This window comes from Pelodiscus sinensis, chromosome 1, assembly GCF_052426305.1.
Source record: "Pelodiscus sinensis isolate ZL-2025 chromosome 1, ASM5242630v1, whole genome shotgun sequence".
Classification (NCBI taxonomy): domain Eukaryota; kingdom Metazoa; phylum Chordata; order Testudines; family Trionychidae; genus Pelodiscus; species Pelodiscus sinensis.
Genome location: NC_143052.1, coordinates 8,754,232 through 8,774,448, shown reverse-complemented (window position 1 = coordinate 8,774,448; position 20,217 = coordinate 8,754,232). Strand labels below are relative to the sequence as shown.

General features: G+C 51.4%; 1 protein-coding gene across 2 annotated transcripts in view; it reads right to left on the bottom strand.

Annotated features, from left to right (window-relative positions):
- PLXNA4 (plexin A4) overlaps positions 1-20,217 on the bottom strand; it is a 689,852-nt gene that overhangs the window by 149,540 nt on the left and 520,095 nt on the right. For both annotated transcript variants that reach the window (XM_075925673.2, XM_075925677.2), the window contains exon 9: positions 18,499-18,613. In XM_075925673.2, coding sequence (XP_075781788.1) covers positions 18,499-18,613 — 115 coding nt within the window. The remainder of the gene's footprint in view (positions 1-18,498; positions 18,614-20,217) is intronic.

Genomic DNA, 20,217 nt, shown 5'->3' with positions numbered 1-20,217 from the left:
TAATGTAGGCAACCGAAGTTGCAAATGAAGCCCGGGATTCATTTGCATCTTGCCGGGCACCGCCATTTTTAAATCCCCGCTAGTTCGGACTCCGTGGAACGAAGTGTACCGGTAGTTTGGAATAGGAAGCCTAATCCGAACTACCTAGTCCGTGCCGCATGTAGCCACGGGCACGGAGTCCGAACTAGCGGGGATTTAAAAATGGTGGCGCCCGGCAAGATGCAAATGAAGCCCGGGAAATTCAAATCCCGGGCTTCATTTGCAACTTCGGTTGCCTACATTAACCACCCTAGTTTGAACTAGGGTGGTAGTGTAGACATACACTAAGGGATCTGCATCCTCTGTATCAGAAACGTGTCCTCTTCGTTATGCCCCTGATTTGTGTGTCATTCGCAGACTTGCTCACTGATGATGTTATGTTTTCTTCTAGGTGACTTATCAAGACAGGAACTAGCAATAGGGCCAAGAACCAACCCCTGTAGGACCCCCTAGAAACACACCCACTCTATGACGCTGCCCCCTTTTCAGCTACAATTTGAGACATTTCAGAGAGACAGTTTTTAATCCACTGAAGACGTGCTGAATTGATTTCATATCATTCTTCATCAAAATGCCAGGCAGTAGCAAGTCAAATGACTTAGGGATGTGTAAGTCTCTATTACAGCAACACTATTCCCATGGTCAATCAAACTGCTCTTCCATCAGAAAAAGAAAGCCATCAATCTTAGGCACTTCTATGGCCCCACAGTATCACAGCCCCTCACAGTCTTTAATCTTTAATGGGTTTCCTCACAACGCTGCTGTTAGGCAGAGCAGTGCCTATTTATCCCCATTTTACAGATTAAGAAGAGAGGCAGAAAGCCTTAAGCATAAGTCTACACTGCACACTGGGCCTAGGATCTGGCTTTGACTACACTTCGGCTTCCCTCTCCTCCCCTCCCTCAGGTCGATCTAAGATATGCTACGTGAATAGCTGAAACTGCCTTCCATGTGCTAAGGTTGGTGGGTGATGGTTCCCCATCTACTCTGCCTACTTTTTGCATCCTAGTGGAGTACCAGAACTGACAGGAGAGCACTTGCAGGTTGATTTATTGCCTCTAAGCAGACACGATAAATGGACTGCCAGTGAGTCGATTACTGCAGTGTCAATCCACCACGTAGTGGAGACAAGTCCTCTTCCTTGGGTTTTAGCCCAAGCCCTGCTCCTATCCATCCACACACAAATCAGTCTAACTCTGGTCAGAACCCAGGTCCAAGGACTCTGCTAGCAGGATGGACTAGCATCCAAGTCCCACTATAGTTTGGGCTAGCCCTGTAATTTTGAGGTATGGATGCAACTTAAGCCACAGATCCCAGGGAGAAAGTCTATGGCTGTGTCTAGACTGGCCAGTTTTTCCGGAAAAATCAGCCGCTTTTCCGGAAAAACTTGCCAGCTGTCTATACTGGCCGCTTGAATTTCCGCAAAAGCACTGACTTCCTACTGTAAGAAATCAGTGCTTTTTGCGGAAATACTATTCTGCTCCTGTTCAGACAAAAGTCCCTTTTGCGCAAAGCTTTTGTGCAAAAGGGCCAGTGTAGGCAGCTCAGATTTGTTTTCCGCAAAAAAGCCCCGATTGCGAAAATGGCTATTAGGGCTTTTTTGCAGAAAAGCGCGTCTAGATTGGCCACAGATGCTTTTCCACAAAAAGTGCTTTTGCGGAAAAGCGTCCGTGCCAATCTAGACGCTCTGTTCCGAAAATGCTTTTAACAGAAAACTTTTCCGTTAAAAGCATTTCCAGAAAATCATGCCAATCTAGACGCAGCCTACATGTTTCAATAGAGACAAGCTGGCACGGCTGAGACACCTGGGTCTAAAAACTGTAAGGCCAGGTTTAGAAGGCAGGTCATTTTCAAATGTGTGCTTTTGAAAATGCAGACCTGGGCTGACAATACCCTAGGTAATTTGTCCAAAGTCACAAATGAAGTTTGCAACAGAACAGGAAATTAAAGCAAGGCCTTCCAAGTCTGAGCCCTCCTTTCTAATCACTGGACCATGCTTCCCCTGAAGATAGTTTGACAAGATCTCTTTTTCATAAACCCGTGTTAACTGGCATTAATTATGCCACTCTCCTGTAATTCTTTATTAATCAAGTCCCACGTTAGTCATCCCATTATTTTGCCCAGGACTGATATCAGGCTGACAGCCCTATAATTACCCAGGTCATCTCATTTACCCTTATTAAATATTAGTGCAAACAGAGTTCTTCCAGTCCTCTGGAACTTTCTCCTGTTCCAACAACCAATGTTAACCATCCAGAGGGCAGATCTAGGTTGGTCACAGGCAGGGGCGGATGAGAGTGCCGCAGGCCCAGGGCAGCGCCGCGGGGCCCCAGACAGCAAAATTTTGCGGCCCCCCCCCCCCCTTTTGACACAGCGCATGCGCCGTGGTGCCAAGATGCATGCGCAGGGCCTCGGGAAGCGCGGGGCCCGGGGCAGCCACCCTGCTCACCCTGCCCTAAATCCACCGCTGGTCACAGGAACAAGACTGGGTACTGAAAAAATAGCATGTAACCATGTAGTTAAAATAGAAGGCTGTCTCTACACTGGCCACTTATTCCGGAAAATCAGCCGCTTTTCCAGAATAACTTGCCAGCTGTCTACACTGGCCCCTTGAATTTCCGGAAAAGCACTGACTATCTACTGTAAGAAATCAGCCGCTTTTCCGGAAATACTATGCTGCTCCTGTTCGGGCAAAAGTCCTTTTTCCGGAAAACTATTCCAGAAAAGGGCCAGTGTAGACAGCACAGCAGTGTTTTCTGCAAAAAAGCCCCGATCGCAAAAATGACGATCAGGGCTTTTTTGCAGAAAAGCGCGTCTACATTGGCACGGATGCTTTTCCGGAAAAGCATCCTGCCAATGTAGACGTGCTTTTTCCAGAAATACTTATAACGGAAAACTGTTCCGTTTTAAGCATTTCCGGAAAATCATGCCAGTGTAGACGTAGCCAAAATGTATACGCTGATGGGGCTGAATTAAGGTTATTCTGGCAACCTTAATTCTGGCATTTCCTAATTTCTGAGCACTTGATTTTGCAACCTTAATAATCTTTCTTTAATGTAGGCTTTAACCTTTGTGTGTGCTTAATATAAGTGTAGTTTATTGACAGGGAGAAGGTTGGAGGAGAGGTGATATGCAGGTGCTCTGTGAAGCAAATACTGTCATTTACTGTATGTCCTGTGGCAAAGTTCTGGCTGTCTTGCACTACTGGTAGATAATATTAGCCTCAGAGACTCGCTATGGTCCTATATACTACCCCTTTTTCTTTATAAAAGTCAGGGTCCACAGCTTAGTGAGGGATTCTCATCCCAAGCTAGTCCAGGGCTACTCAACACACGACCCGTGGACCGCATGCGGCTTGTTTGTTTGCAGCCCATGGTGCAATTTAGACGGGGGGCTCAACATACGGCCTGCAGGTGGGAGCCAAAACAAAAAAGGAGTCAATATAATGGTCTTCTATTGTTAGGCATTTTAGTAGTTAAATTCCTGAACTGTCATTGTTCCTGAAAAGTGCTGTCATATGGGTGGAAATCGGGTAAATGTTGCATTTTATTAATATCAGCAGAACTGACTTAAATGGGGTCTGGGTGTTGTGTAGTCTTGCCTTAATCTTTGTATTCAGGCCCATCAGTGTGAAAGAAGCTATTTGCATATACATGCAAGCACACTTAAGTTGTGGCCCTCAGCATGTGCTGTGAGTATCACTGTGGGTCCCAGGGCTTCCAAAGTTATGTAGCCCTGGGCTAGTCCATGGTTTTGGGGTGAAAACCCCTTACTAGTCCTGGTCCCCCATCTGCAGACAGGCTCTGTGTTGGCATAGGGGAACCCAGACCCACCCATTACTCTGGGTCCTGTCCCAGGGACCCTAAAATAGCAGCAGCCATCAAGGTTGTTTTTCTCTCCAACTTGGCAGCTTTTTCCCTGGGCCACTTCCCCCAAACAACTTTTCCAAAATGTCTCTTTCTGGTACCTGTTAACCTGCTCTCAGCTCACACACAGTCTCTTCATGTTCCTCCCTTTCTCCTTCCAGTCCATCACACTTTGTCTTCCCCTTCTCCTTACCTAGGGGAAGCCTTTTAAAGCAACTCCACTGGCTGTAGTTGGCTGCAGGTGTTGAGTGACTTACCTGAAGGAGCAATCTAGTTAATAAGCCCCAGGTGTTTTCCTGCCTTCATTTTATTGCAGCAGGCTGTAGTAGTTTACTCTGGGAAGAGAATACCACTTATCCACTGCCCTATATACCTGCCTTCCCCCAGGGTGTGGCAGGCTGCTGGCTTAGGTCTGTCACAGGCCGTATGACAAATAGCACCAGCGGGCCATAGATACTATTGCAATAAAAATGTTAAATATTAACAACAACAATCCCGCATATATATTATGACCATATAAATCTCCCGACCAGAGAGAGCGGTATCATGCAGGCAGACAGAGAAGGTAACGCGATGAATGGTGGAATGTAATTGGCTTTCAGTGATTAAACTGTGAAAAAGCTCCTCAGGGAAGTGGCAAAAGCCCCCTGCTTAGGAATCTGTAAAATGGATTGGACAAAGTCATAGGAAACGTGGTGCAGAGAACAGTTCTGCCCAAACCGGGTGACCTAATAAGGTATATCTTTCCCCTTCTAGTTTGGGTGACACGGTGTCCCTCTTTCTAAGCAAGCATTCCCTGCAATGAACGTGAACACTACTCTTCAATATGCCCACAAAGACTCTTATCAGAGGATCTGAAATCCTTTATAATCTTTAAATCATTAACCCTCAGAGCTGTCTTGTAATACTGTAAGTATCATTATTCCCATTTTACAGATGGGGAAGCCAAAGCCCAGAGCAATTAAAGCCCATGGCTACACAGTGAATCCGTGGAGATGCTAGGAATAAAACCCAGCTCTTCTCATTTCCAGGCCCATTAGAGGGGCAGTCACAGTGGGTCAGAGATTAAAAGAGCTGTCATGGTAGCTGGGCACAGGTAACCCTGCTGCATCGTTTTCAGCCCCTTTGCCGTCTCTGCTCCTCTCTGCCCCACGGCTGCAGGGCAGTTGCAGCACTGAAGAGCAGAGACCCTTCTGGAGCATTTTGCCCACAGCCATTGCCCATCCAGTGTGGTGGTTCTGGCTAAAAGGAGACTACAACTGCTCATCAAAGGGGAGGGGACTGGTTACTGCACCTGGCCCTTCTTTTAGAGGCACTTCCTACCCAACCCACAAAAATGAGGCTCTCTGCGAACAGGAGTTTGGACCAGGGTCACTACCTCCAGAGCACCCCTTGTGGCCTAGGAGGGTCCTGCAGGCTGCCTGCCTCAGTTTCCCTCTCAGGTTTAAGGAAATAATCCCCACAGCACAGATCTTGAAAACAATATTCCCACTCGGTGGGAGTCCAGTGTGTTTAATCTAAGTCAGCTTACAAACTGAGCCCCCTTTTCACCCCACCTCACGGCTCAGGGTTTCCACAGCCTTCCCCCTCGGACTACTAAATCTTGGCCAGCCTGGCTCACAAACTCGCCCTTTTAGACTAGGGTTTTACAGGCTTCCTCCTAGAGACTACGTGCCGGTAGAGTTGTTTTTCCTTTCAGCAGCTCCTCAGGCTCATGTTCTGCTTTGCCAAAAGCCTCTCCCTTAGCCTCCCCTGCATGGTCTGACTCACTCCCATGACCCACCAGCCACAGGAGCTGCATTTTGCTCTTTTGCGGGGGGATATGACTGTGCCCCAAGTGGGGCTGAAACCCATCTGCTTTGACAGGGCCAGTCACCCTGTTCTTCTTGGGACACCTCCCCTTTGCACCCAAGGTGTGATAGCCACAGGCCCCGCTCTCCCGCCCCCTAGCTTAGCCCTGCCCGGCTCAGGCCCTCGCCTGACCCAAAAGAGCTCAATGACAAATTTCCAGTTGACATCAGTGAGATCAGAATTGGGCCCGGCAGCTTTTCCTTTGAAACAAAACAAAACGGGGAGTGGAAACCCTTTGGCCTCCCCCCCTGGGAAGTCGGGAGAGCGACCGTGGGATCATTCCCATCCTCTTTCTCACACCGATTGGTAAACTGCAAGAGATAAGGGCTAAGCCAAAGCAAACAGAGGCGGGGCCAAAGGGACTCCTGGCACTCTGGGAAAGGAGTGGCCCAGGCGGAGTGGGAGACACACATTCCAGTGCCACCTCTTATCAGTTGGTTTGATATCTCTCCTTCCTGAGAGCTTCTCCCCTGGCTCAGGCCCAGATGCTCAAAGGCAGCTGAAGATAAAAGGGGAGCAAGACAAAGCCATGGGCTTCAGAGCCAGGCAAACACTCAAAGCAAGTTCAGAATGGTGGCGTTTTCCCATCTCCTTTGTACTAGTGGCAACCATGAGGCCCCAAATAAAAGGACACCAGGCCCCAAATAACCACCAGGCCTCAAAGGAAAGGACACCAGGCCCCAAATAACCACCAGGCCTCAAAAGAAATGACACCAGGCCTCAAAGAAAATGACAGCAAGTTAGATAGTCCTAAGGCCCCACGGTGGCCGTGGGCCTCAACACATTGCGACCCTGTATCAGTGCACGAGGCAACCCTGAATCATCTCATGCTGACGCAACATTACGGAGGGAAGATCGAAATGCTGCCACGCTGCGTTCTGTGATTACTTTGTCCCATGGGATAAATAAGCTCAAACCATGACGACAGTTAGTCCAACGGATAAGAGTTCTGTTGAGCAAGACCACAGCATATGGGGCCAGAGGCTGCTTTCATCTCCCTCGTACCTCCTCTCTGTGCGGTGCGAGTGTAACCCACACACCTGCTGGGTGTGGTGCACTGTGCCAGATGGAAACACATAATAATGAGTCTACACTACTCCCTGGGTGTGTCTAGACTACATGCCTCCGTCGACGGAGGCATGTAGATTAGCCAGATCGGAAGAGGGAAATGAAGCCGCGATTAAAATAATCGCGGCTTCATTTAAATTTAAATGGCTGCCCCGATCTGCCGATCAGCTGTTTGTCGGCAGATCGGGGCAGTCTGGACGCGATGCGCCGACAAAGAAGCCTTTCTTCATCGGCACAGGTAAACCTGGTTTCACGAGGCTTACCTGTGCCGATGAAGAAAGGCTTCTTTGTCGGCGCGTCGCGTCCAGACTGCCCCAATCTGCGGACAAACAGCTGATCGGCAGATCGGGGCAGCCATTTAAATTTAAATGAAGCCGCGATTATTTTAATCGCGGCTTCATTTCCCTCTTCCGATCTGGCTAATCTACATGCCTCCGTCGAAGGAGGCATGTAGTCTATACACACCCCCTTAGCTGAGAGCCAGCTGGTTTTTAGCTCAAGCACTAGAGGCTCATGCACTAAGATCCAGAGGTCCCAGGCTCAGTTCTGCCTGTCCATGTCACACAAGCACATCACAGCAGTAGGCCCTTGGTTAGCTACTACCCATGGAGGCCAGACAAATCCCTCAACAAGGGGCAGATCTGCAGAGGCCACGTCAGGGGGAAGGAAAGACACGGGGTGGGTACAGGGAAACCAAACCTATTTGATAAAAATCTCAGCTCCCTTTGCAGTTTGGCAAGAGACTTCAGCAGAGAACAGTTCTGAGCCTGCAGATATAACATGGCAGGAATAAGGACTCCGGATAAGATGTAGTTTGCTGTGCTTTGGCTATCTGGACATGCTGCCTGAGGTAGGAATAAGAGATCCTCCGGAAAAGGACTTTATTCCGGAGGATCGCGCCAGTCTAGATGCTTTTTTCCGGCTTTTCCCCAAGCCGGAAAAAAAGCGGCGGACATGTTTATTTAAATCCCGCGGGGGATATTTAAATCCCCCGCGGATTTCCCTATTCCAAAATTAGAAATTAGCATGCCTCTTCCAGAGAAGGGGCCAGTCTAGACGTAGCCAAAGTAAGAGAATGTCCCGGCTCCAAGTCTTCACAATCTAAACAAACAAGGCAGCGAGGGAATGAGAGCAAAGAGAGAGGGACTGACTTCCCCAGAGCAAACTCAGGAGCTGGTCACCGACATAGCTGAGGAGCAAAAACTCCATCTCCTGAAACACCATCCAGCACCTTATTCTCTAAATCACATTGCTTTTCAGTCACTTCTTCTGCACCTTTGTCTGTTTCTAAGGCTAACTGATCTAAGATCTAATGGAGCGGGAACATCTTCTGTCTACAGTTTCCTTATTTAATCTCACCTCGTTCCTCTGCTACACCCCTCTTGGGATACATTATTTTGAAATGATGTTATTCCGAAATAACACAGAGTGCGTCTACACTACAACCCTTAATTTCAAAATAATGTTGAGCTGGACAACTTCTTATTCCGACTCTTGGTAAACCCTCATTTCATGAGGAGTAGGGAAGTAGAAGGAAGAGCATTCTCTTCCTTAGACAGTGCCAAAAAGCCGAATTCAGCTATTTCGGGTTAAGCTATGCAGCTGACGTAGCTGAGGTGGCATAGCTTAATTCGACTTTAGCCTTGCTGTGTAGACGTATCCTTGGAGATCCAACTAAACAATTTTTCTCCCTTCTTGGTGTTTGCAGTGGAGATGGGCTCGGCCGAAACTCCACTTTGGAAATTCCCTCTGTTTTTTTGGGAGTCCAGACACATATTGGGATTCAAACCTGTTACTTGATTGTGTCTTAATTGTGCTGCTGTTGGCAGCTGTCTCCCAAACTCCACTCTCGTCCCTTCACCTTCACTTCTGTCAATCCCCTCTTTGGGTTCATGCAAACGCAGCAGGTTGCTATAGTAACCAAAACCTCACTCTTTTTTCTTATTGACAGACAGGTGCCAGGATAAATGAGTGGATAATCAACAAGAGGGGAAGAATCAGAGGCAGTGACATTGGCATCTCTATAGCTGTCACCGGCATCCCCGCGGAATGATGGACCCATTAACGAGCAGAAATGGAATTTTTCGGCAGTGACACCGGGTGCAGCTGTGGCTCAGGACAGAGACAGTAGCTGGTAAAGCAGGTGTGGGTTGGGAGTTGTTGCCACAGTAACACCTGGACATGCACCACTTCAAGGCCTTGTCTGCAATACAAGCGCAACCAGTTCCTGACACTAATCAGGAAACAACCAACCATGGATTTCTCCGCACCGCAGTCTTTTTCTACAACACACCTATGGTGGGCTCGCAGTGTCTGCAGCAATGCATTTTGGGAAAATCTGGGTTCCCACTTTCCATAGTGCCTCAGGAGAGGACAGAGTGCCCGGACAGCACTCGCACAATGCACTATGGGAATGAGGAGGACTAGTGCCAATTGAGTTACATGGGCATAGATAGGAAGCCCTGACTACACTGCATAAAAGAACTCAATGTGCCCAAGAGGTTACAGGAAGTCTAACTTGTGCCACCTCGGCACTGGGGATATTCAGGACAGGACTTTGAGGTGCATCGACAGAGCTGGAAGAAGAGGGGGGAGGGGAGAAGTTTCACAAGCACCTTCCTGAACACGTTTGGCCAGCTCTTGGCTCCCACTGTCACTCTCTGCCTGCTGTTTTCAGAAGCCTGGACTGACCCCCATGCCCGCAGTCAGAACAAGCAAGGGGACAAAAAGAAATCGGCATATTTCACTGTAAAGCCCACTGGTGCGGCTCCCCATTGAGTGTGAGGCAGGCACAAGCGTTTGGAGACGGGGTGCACGACTCCTCAGTAGCTGTTCCCCAGCGTGCAGCTCCCTGGCCTTTCTATTACTTTTGACAAATTAATATTTGAAGCAGTCGCTCTTTTATGGAGGCTTTACTGTCATTAGCACGTACAACTCGACATAAAACACTCTAGCGCATGGGTTTTTTCTTCTTTTCCCTGTTAGATGACAGATGAAACTCCTTTTAATGAAAAAGCTTGTTTGGGGGAGGAAGAAAAACACACGCACACGCACACACACACACACACAAGCTGGCTGAGCATGGAAAGATGAAAACCTCCTTCAAGGTAATTAAATGATTATGTATCTTTTAAATGCAGCAGATCACAGATTTGTTATCTGAGTTTGCTCTACGCTTTTCCTTTTTTCCCCATACAAAGCTAAAATCCTTACAAGGACCGGAACAAGATAGTGTTCATCTTACAGAGCAACAGAGCACAAAAAAGAACTTAATTTTTTCTCCCATCAACCCAAGTAGGTTACTCCTGGCTTACCATCAAATCCAGCCTTATATGGACTCGTGCAGCGCATTAACATGAGAATATCCATGCTGGATCTGAACAGATGCTCACCTACAAGAGGCCGCATTACTTATAGCTGGTAGGGACTCTGCTGCTAATCAGCTATGAGCCCCAGAACAAATCACCATCCCTCAGTTTCCCTTTCAACTCTTTGTCTTGTCCATTGGATTGTAAGATCTTTGCACCTATACCGTGCCTAACACTGTGGGTTATGATCTCAGGCCTGGGCAAACTATGGCCCGTGGGCTGGATTCGGCCCACCAAGCCACCGAATCCAGACCTTGGACACATTGGAGAGCCTCAGGCAGGCTTCCTGCCTGCCCCCCCATATGTGGCTGAGAAAAGCAGCTGCTTTGGGGCTCTGTTTGAACACCTGAGAGCCCAGGGGAGGGGACAGAAGCCTCACACACTGCCCCCGCCTCCAGCACAATCCCATTGACCAGTTTCTGGCCAATGGGAGTTGTCGGTAGTCAAGAGGCTGCTTGAAAAGCACCCTTCTCCTCTCCCCTCAGGCGCCTAGCTATTCAAAGATCACATGGCCCCTGCAGCCAGCATGTGGGCGGGGCAGGCAGGGAGTTTATCTGAGAAGGCAGCTGGCTGAGAATCAAGCAAGTAAGTCTCCCGGCTAGAGCATGCCTTTGGCACCAGAACCCTCTGCCCCCCTGCCCCACACAACCCAAACCCACTATCCCCCTCCTGCACCCATATCCCCTCCCAGATCCTGTACCCCAATCCCCTGCCCAGGTCACAACCCCCTCCTGTCCTAGGCCATAACCCAAAACCTTTGCCCCATCCTGCACCCCTATTCCACATAACCCAAACCCTCTGCCTGCATCCATATCCCCTTCAAAATCCTAAACCCCTACCCAAGATAACAACCGAAACCTCTGCACCCCCTCCTGCACCCTAATCCCCTACCCCAGGTCACAACTGCCTACTTCACCCAAATTCTCTCTCAGACCCCACACCCTCCTGTACCCCAATCCCTTACTGCAAGCTCCCTTCTGCACTCAACCTCCATCCCAGACCCCTCATCTCCTCCTTTAATATCATGGAAGAGTGCGGCCCTTACTCACTTTCCAATTTCTTGGGGTGGCCCCTCATCAAAAATTATTGCCCACCCTGATCTAAGTGCTACTATACTGTGAATGATAGCCTCGTATGCTGTCTCCAATGCTGGCCAGTGCCAGATGCTTTAGGGGAAGTTTATTCCATCTCACTGTGGAATAAAATACTTCTCTCCTTCCTTAGGGATTCATAAACCTCTTTGGCTTTTGTAAATGTCTTTGGGGACAAAGCAGTTTAGTATTTAAATCTCTGATCTGCTTCCTCGTCTTCCATCTCCTCCCCACCCAATAGAATAACATCCACTCCTTTTATACAGCCGGAATCCGCGTGGTGTATTTCAAGCCAGCAGACTCAGCCTTCAAAAACCTGCTGTAAAAGGAAATTATATGTCAGGGTGAAGTATTCCTGCCACAAATCATTCTGAGACATCGTCAACTCTATTTGATTGAGTTCAACGCCATAATCATAAATACTCTTGTTTTATGGGCCCTGCTGAAGTTCTTAACCAGAAGCAAACACGCCTCTTCCAATCAGCTCCAAAACAACTATATTCATGCCTACCTTCCTACCGCTCATTCACCAAACTGTTGCCTGACTTCGGTATGAGATGCAAAGGCAAAATCCTGATGGTGAGTATCTATTTGTCCATGTAATTGTTAACGCACATGGCACCAGAATATCTATGCCTTTTCAGGGGTGAAGGAACAATTTTTCTAGTGGAGGTGCTGACAGACGTTGTACCAAAGGGTACGTCTAGACTACAGGCTTTTGTTGACAGAGGCTTTGTCAACAGATACTGTAGACAAAACTTCTCTCAACAAAGAGCGTCTAGACTACATCCAGTTCTGTCAACAAAGCAAGCAGCTTTGTCGACATGAGAGTGTAGACGCAAAGGACAGTGTAGATGCAATAACGCCTTCTGTCGACAGAACTCTGTCAACAAAAGGCGTTATTCCTCATAGAATGAGGTTTACTGCTGTCGACAAACCTGCTGAGTTCTGTTGACGTTATGTCGACAGAACTCGGCGGTAGTATAGACGCAGGTTTAGTTTTGTCGACAAAAGTCCACTTTTGTCGACAAAACCCTGTAGTCTAGACACACTCAAAGTGTAAACCTGGCCAATGATGAAAGCCGTTTCAAGTCAGGGGGTGCTGCAGCACCCTCCTCTCCACCCCTCTCATTCCAGCACCTGTGAGCCCTTTTGGTAAGGTGAGTCAGTGCAGTATCTTGAGTTCCAAGAGCCGATTCTGCACTGCTAACCTGAGCAAAACTACTACTTGATTAACAGGCCACTGGTCCCAAATTAGGAACCAAATCTTGGAGTCTTTATTCCAACTTTTATTGTCTTCAGTGTGTGGGACCTAAGCTCAAGATCTGGCCCTTGGTAATTATATTCTGCCTGTCTAAAATTCCCCCTGCATGTTCAGCTAGGGCAGTCTTCTCTCTGGGTATGGATCTCGCTCGGTGCTGCTGGTGCCATTGGAATGGCCACATGTCCCGCCCCCAGTGTGGTCACGCAGTTTGGTGTTTCAGAGGAGCTGATGCGGCAAGGAAAAATCTGGGCCCTGGCCTGCTGGGAATGGGATGACCTCACGGGCTTTTCCATGTCTCCAGCCCATAGGGAATTCCTCAAAGCAAGCTGATGCCCTGTCAAATCAGCACATAACAATAAAAGACTCAACAGCTCTTCTTGGAGCTTATTAGACAGGACTGCAAGAGAAACCAGCAAGGGAGTCAGATCTGGATATACCCCAGGAAATGTGAGGAGCATCTGAGGAAAGTGGGACATAGGCACAAGCCTTGACTTCACAAACCCCTGAAAGGCCCCTATTAGACTTCAGGTTGTAAGAGGGGTGGTGGGTATAAGCACAGGCAGAATATGTGCTAGAAGGGGGGGGGAAACTGAGCCCATGCTAGGCCTGGGGTTTGGTTTCAACAGGCTTCAGTGGGGGAAACTGAGGCGGCCACCTCAGGTGCCAGACTGTGGGGACGGGGGGCACCACTAGGACCCAGAGTGTAGAAAATTGTGTCTGCTGCTGGTACGGATGTATTCTCTTGGCTCTAGATGCCCAGAGATGGTGGAGTGCTGTGCTGGAGGAAGGAGGGCACAAGAGACATAACAGGCAGGCAGGAAAAAAGGGGGCATGGGGGCATCATTTGAGCTCCCTGCCTCAGGTGCCAAAATGTTGTACGCCGGCCCTGAGAGAGAATGAGTCTAATATGCTGAAATGCGGTCTAAGTAGGAGGAGTTGCTGGCAATCCCATATAATGAAGTCCCATCAAGGTTTGTTTGCTGGGCAAGGAGTCTCTTGGTGCAGATCATAAGCTCCTAGAAGCTGCACACACTAAACTGCTTAGGTGTGTGTCTGCAAGACCACAAATGGGATGCTCCATTCACCAAAGTAGGACTAGAAGGTGGCATAAATATCTGCCCAGAACTCCTTGCTACACCAGATGCATCCTCCTTGCAAAGTAGCAAGAAGGTCATTAAGGATGTAGAGGAAAGACCAAAAAAAAAAAAAAAAAACCCAAGCAAATGCAGTTTCACTTAATATCATGATGTTTTTGGGTCCTCTGGAAGATGACACAAGATGTCAGGCTGTAGAGAAGACAAAAACTGGGTCCCACACTAGGCAGTGAAGAACCTAGCCAGCATGAAAGGCTCCTCTTGGTCGTCGAAGGGACAGCCATATCTGAAGAGGCTAGAAAGTGATATGGCTTGAAGAATGCTCCAGCCCACGCAGGTGACGGGCTGGTCAGGAATGGCTAAAGGACTAGGGCACAAAGAGACACACTTGGAGACATGGAATGGAATTAGAAGAGGACAATATTGACTTAGTAACAGGAAACATTCTGTCACCGAGAAATCTGTCGCAGGTAGAATAACATCTCTGGGAGGTTGATGGAAGTCCTGCCACTTGTGCAGTTAAAAGGAGGCTGGACAAAATATTTCAGAGCACACTTTGGGGTAATCCTCCATCGGCCTTTGTGGGATAGGCTAGATGCTCTAGTCTAGAAGGTCTTTTTCAGAATTGGTTTCTTTAATCCTTTGGTGTAGATTCCACTATGGTGAGGAACCCCAAACACGTGGAGACCAGACTAGAATCTGCCCTGCAGGCACATGGAATTCCCAAGCCACAACCAACCCTGGCTGATGTTGAGTTTGGAGGCTGTCCATCCCTACTGATGCTGAGTTATCTTTCCAAAGACTCAGCGGTGATTTATCGACACCAGGCAGCAGGACAAAGCATGTCACCTGATCTGCACTGCTGTCGGCCAGATGCTGGGTCCAGAGTGAACGGCAATGGTGCCTGTGCTTCATTTGTAAACCAAGAGATTGAAATTTTTTTTCTCTAGCCACTTTGGGGTATACAGGCAGTCCCTGGGTTACGTACAAGATAGGGACTGTAGGTTTGTTCTTAAGTTGAATTTGTATGTAAGTCGGAACTGGTACATATTGTAGGGGAAACTCTAGCCAAACATTTCTCCAGAGCTCAGTTTTATTCTCCCACACCTCACTTCCCTCAGTCCTTTATTCTCAAGCTGAGGTGTCTGCTGAGAAAAGCCGCTCCGCGTCTCCCTGGTCTGCTGGGGGGAAGCAGCTAGTGCGGGGTTGCCTCACCCCGTTTGTAAGTAGGGATCCGATGTAAGTCGGATCCATGTAACCCGGGGACTGCCTGTACTGCAACGTTCCTGGGATACTTCTACCAAAGGGGGTGACTGAGAGTGCAGGCCACATGGCCAAACACAGGTAGAAATGGACCCCTTGTTTGGAGATGATAGATCAGCTGAAGGCAAGAAGCAGCCACCTTAACTGTGCCTGACTTGTTCATAGTTAGCACAAGCCTGCACAAAGGGATTGCAGGTTGCAGCTTGCTCTGCATCCAGACCACTTGCGGTGTGACAGTGCAGCAACACCAGAAAGCAGAAACAGGTGCCCCAGAAATGATCCGAGGCCCCGCTGGATCCAGCGGTGGAAGATGGAAAGAGCTGTGACAGGCAGGAGTGTTTCACGGAGGCCCGTTCTGATGAGGCTTGATCCGGGGGAATAACAGCTCTCTGGTTGAGGAAGACGCACCAGAAGCTCCAAGCATTGCCATGACAGCCAGAACAGCTTCCGTCCCAGGGTAGAGAGACAGAAATGTCTTCCTGCCAAGTGCCCCGCACGTTTCAAAGCAGACTCGCAGTAAAAGCCAAGTCCCAACAGGCCAAGAGCTGGCAGTTTCCTGCCCATGAATATTTATGTCCTGCACAGTTGTCACTGGAGTCCAAGACTGCTGCCTCCAGGATTGAACTGTCAACCCTCAGACATGCTAAAGAAAGGTGGCTACAGATGGGAGAGGGAGGAGGATGCAGTTTCTGTGGGTACGTCTAGACTACAAGCCTCTTTCGAAAGAGAGCGTCTAGACTACAAGAACATTTTTCAAAAAAGCGGTTCACTTTTTTGAAAGACAGTCTAGACACTCTCTGTCAAAAAAGCGCTGTTTTCATTCAATAGTACCTTTTTTTGAAAGATGACTGTCGAAAGAAGGCGTTATTCCTCGTGGAATGACGTTTACCGTGGTCGACAAAACGGCCGCGTTCTTTCGATTTACTTTCGAAAGTACGTGGCTGCAGTCTAGATGCAGGTGAAGATTTTTTGAAAAAGGCTACTTTTCTCAAAAAAAACAACCCTGTAGTCTAGACACACCCTGTGTAGCATATCTACCAGGCGGTGGTTCGGCCCAGCAAAAGGACCGGAGACAGACTGGCCGGGTCACAGACCGGGGAGCGTTTCTGTAGCCCCAGGAAACACAAGGGTATCCTCTCAGCAGTACCAGTTTAAGGTTTTATACTTTATGAACCTCCACAGCTGGAAGAGAGAATGTTCCCTCAGCAGCAGCCTGTGCTTGGTGAGTCATGAGCTATCAGACATGGACAGACCAGCTTGGGCCATATACCAGCCAGGCCAGTACGCCCTCCAGGAATTAATTAAGGGGCTCTCCATTTGTATCCTCCCGAGCGCCGTTCGGCTGTGCTTGCTTCCCAGGCCAGCCCGGGTGGGTGCTTTCAGTACAGCCAGGGCCGGATTAAGGGGGGGCTAGCTGGGCAGCTGTCTGGGGGTGCCAACCTATGGGGGCGCCTGATTGTAAGTTGGAGAGGCGCCGTGTGCCCGGGGGCGGGGCTGCGCATGCACCGCACATCTGCTGCCCAGGGCACAAGAATGGCTCAAGCCGGCACTGAGTACAGCAGCTAGTTCTGGGCTAAGTAGGCCTGGCTTAGATAGGTGACCCCAGGCCTGGCCTTTCCTTCAATGAGCTGAGCTGCCGGATGGGGTCCATCCTGGCTCCCCTCCTCGAGGAGGCCCCTCACACATACAAGCACATCGTATGTTTGCAGCCCTTTGGCGTCGAGCGCTAGGAAGCCTGCCCACCCGTGAGCAGGGGCAGCCGTAAGGGGAACACCCTCCACTCCCACGTGGATGGCTCACATTCGCATGCAGCCTTCCAGCCACGCCGGGGCATGGATGACAAGACAGGAGGCAGCCGCGGCGCTTGTTCCGCCAGGCGTAGCAGGGACCACCGCCCCGGCTAAGAGGAGCTCTCGGCTCAGCTCGGGGAGGAGGGCGCTCAGAGGCGTGAGCAGCACCGGCTGGCGGCGAGAGCCCCTGTGCTCCACGCGCCATGGGCAGAGAACGGACACAAACACAGACCGAGCCGGGGCGCCGGCAGCGCTTGGAACCAGACACAGACCGATCCCCCAATCCAACGGGCTGTTCTCTTGTCCCACCCGCTCTCCGGGGGCAGCGCGAGGAGCACCTCGTCTCTATCCCTGGCGCCTGGCTCTGGCCGCGGTCTCTGCTAGAAAATACACCCGGGCAGCCCGTCGCGGTGCAGAGACACTGCCCGGGCCCACAGGTGTCCCCCACACAGAGCAGCAAGGGCTGGGCTCCACAGAGTGACGGGAGAGTGGGAAGAGGCAGCCAAGTGAGGAGGGGAAGGGGAAGGGGAGTGAGGGGAGCACTAGAGTGAGTGGAAGGGAGGGGGCAGGAATGTGCGAGGGGAAGGGATGGGGAGGGCGCTGCAGTGAGGAGGTGGGGGAGAGGAATGGGGGAGGGGAAAGGGCGGGGGGAACGCTATGGTGAGGAGGTGCGGGAGAGGAATGGGGAAGGGGAAAGGGCGGGGGGAGCACTGTGGTGAGGACGTGGGGGAGAGGAATGGGGGAGAGGAATGGGGGAGGGGAAAGGGCGGGGGGAGCACTGTGGTGAGGACGTGGGGGAGAGGAATGGGGGAGAGGAATGGGGGAGGGGAAAGGGCGGGGGGAGCACTGTGGTGAGGAGGTGGGGGAGAGGAATGGGGAAGGGGAAAGGGCGGGGGAGCGCTGCGGTGAGGAGGTGGGGGAGAGGAATGGGGGAGGGGAAGGGCGGGGGAGCGCTATGGTGAGGAGGTGGGGGAGAGGAATGGGGGAGGGGAAAGGGCGGGGGGAGCACTGTGGTGAGGAGGTGGGGGAGAGGAATGGGGGAGGGGAAAGGGCGGGGGGAGCACTGTGGTGAGGAGGTGGGGGAGAGGAATGGGGGAGGGGAAAGGGCGGGGGGAGCGCTGTGGTGAGGAGGTGGGGGAGAGGAATGGGGAAGGGGAAAGGGCGGGGGGAGCACTGTGGTGAGGAGGTGGGGGAGAGGAATGGGGGAGGGGAAAGGGCGGGGGGAGCACTGTGGTGAGGAGGTGGGGGAGAGGAATGGGGGAGGGGAAAGGGCGGGGGGAGCGCTGTGGTGAGGAGGTGGGGGAGAGGAATGGGGGAGAGGAATGGGGAAGGGGAGGGGCGGGGGAGCACTGTGGTGAGGAGGTGGGGGAGAGGAATGGGGGAGGGGAAGGGCGGAGGAGCGCTGTGGTGAGGAGGTGGGGGAGAGGAATGGGGGAGGGGAAGGGGGGAGCGCTGTGGTGAGGAGGTGGGGGAGAGGAATGGGGGAGGGGAAGGGGGGAGCGCTGTGGTGAGGAGGTGGGGGAGAGGAATGGGGGAGGGGGAAGGGCGTGGGGAGCGCTGTGGTGAGGAGGTGGGGGAGAGTAATGCGGGAGGGGAAGGGGGGGAGCGCTGTGGTGAGGAGGTGGGGGAGAGGAATGGGGGAGGGGAAGGGGCGGGGAGGGAGCTCCTATGACACGGCAGAAGGGGCTGGAATGGGGGATAGCCTAAGAAAGGAGGAAGTTTGCTGTTTCAGTCAGACTTGAGCACTGTGCTGTCTCTCCCTCCCCTCTGTCCACATGCCCCCGCCCCCCGGACCCGTTCCTACCTCTGGCAGCTTGACTCGCCCTTCCTGGAAGGAGCAGGACCGGGGGTCGTGGGTGCAGACGTGGCGGTATTTGCACCAGTGGCAGCGATAGGGGCTCTCCACGCAGGACAGGCACCTGGGGACGGAAAGAGAAGGACTCACTAGACCCGGCCATCCCTCGAGCCCACAGAACAGAGCTTGGCAGGGGGGCACTGCGTAAGACAGAGAACAGGGAGCAGACAGGAGGCTGCAATTGGGGCTCGCCTGGAGCCAGCACGTTAGACGCTTGCAAACGGGGTGCTGTCTGAAAGGGGGAGCCCTGCCGCTGGAGGGCAGGAGGCCCATGTTCAGGGAGTCCCAGCCGGGCAGACCTCCCACGTCCTCCTCTCCTAGGCCTGCGATACACTGGGATGCAAGGAGGTTAGGAGGCCAGGCATAAAGAGGCAGCTTGCGCTGCACTTCCAGCTTGCAGGGTCAGGACAGGCTTGGGGTGAGGGGGCTCTCGCTGGGCTGAGGAGCCATGCTCCAGGCCTGGGGCCCAAAAGCAGCTCCCCGCACCTTGCTCCCCGCGCTCCAGCGCTGCTGTACAGCCCCCATCCAGGGGCCCCTGCCTGCCCCAGAGGAACCACCTCTAGGGCTGGGTGGGGAGCACAGATTGCATGGCCCACTCAGTCCTCAGTCTGTCTGTTGAGGCTGCCCATAAGGAAGCTGCTTCTGGCCAGGGATGATGGTGGGGGAGGCAGGTGAGGTGAACGGCCACTGCCAGAGCTGCTGTGAATCAGGCATGTTGGGCCTGGAAACACAACTGCAAACCCCACCGAGGTACACGGGCGTCACACCCAGCGCCAGAGAGCAGAATTAGGCCCCCGGACCCTTCTCTGCCCGTATTACATGGCTCGCAACGCACCTTTCCACGCGCTTATTGACCCTTTCCCACGGGAACAGGGTACAACCCTCTGGCAAGCACAGGGTTCATTCTGCTCCAGGTGGGCAAGGGAAGGGTTATCAGAGTAGCTGCGGAGGGAAGGGAGGGTAGGCCAAGCGGTCTGCAGGGACAAGCAGTGCTCTGTAGGCTCACTAGAAGGGAACTGAGGCAGCTGCTAGCAGAGGGTGGGACTCTCCGGTGCTCCCAGCTCACACGCTCATCTGGGCAAGGAAGGGGTGAGACAGCGTCACAGGGGGATTTTCCCCCTCTGTCTGATGCAGCGGGGTGGCATTTCTCACAGGCACATGTTTAAAGGATCCAGTGGCACTTTGGGTCCTTGTGTAAAAAACATGACGCGGCTGCATCAGAGAGACCTGCAGACACCATTTTTTGGTCCTCTCGGAAATCTTGCTCTCTGTCAATCCGCCCCGCGCTCTGATGCAAAGAGCTGTTCTTCAAATTGGTAACAAGTGCTTACTCTGATAAATCAAATTAAAAATGGATAGCATATTACAGTTTGTCAAGTCAGAAACCAAAACATGCCATAAATATTTAACACCCCATCGCTTGCTTTCCTTTCTTTCTTTCTTTTTTTTTTTTTTTTTTTTTGATCTATCCCCGCTGCTGTTTGTCAAATCAGTGAGGACACGGAAATAGGATTGGCCTTTGCTTGGGAATCACCAAGCAGCTGTAATGATCTCCGTGTGGCGCTTCCGGTGCTCTGTCTGAGAAAGAGGTTGGCCTGGGGGTGGGGACACAGCCCGTCTGCCTCGCTCAGGGACAAAGCCATCCGCCGAAGAGAGGTCCCTCCACCG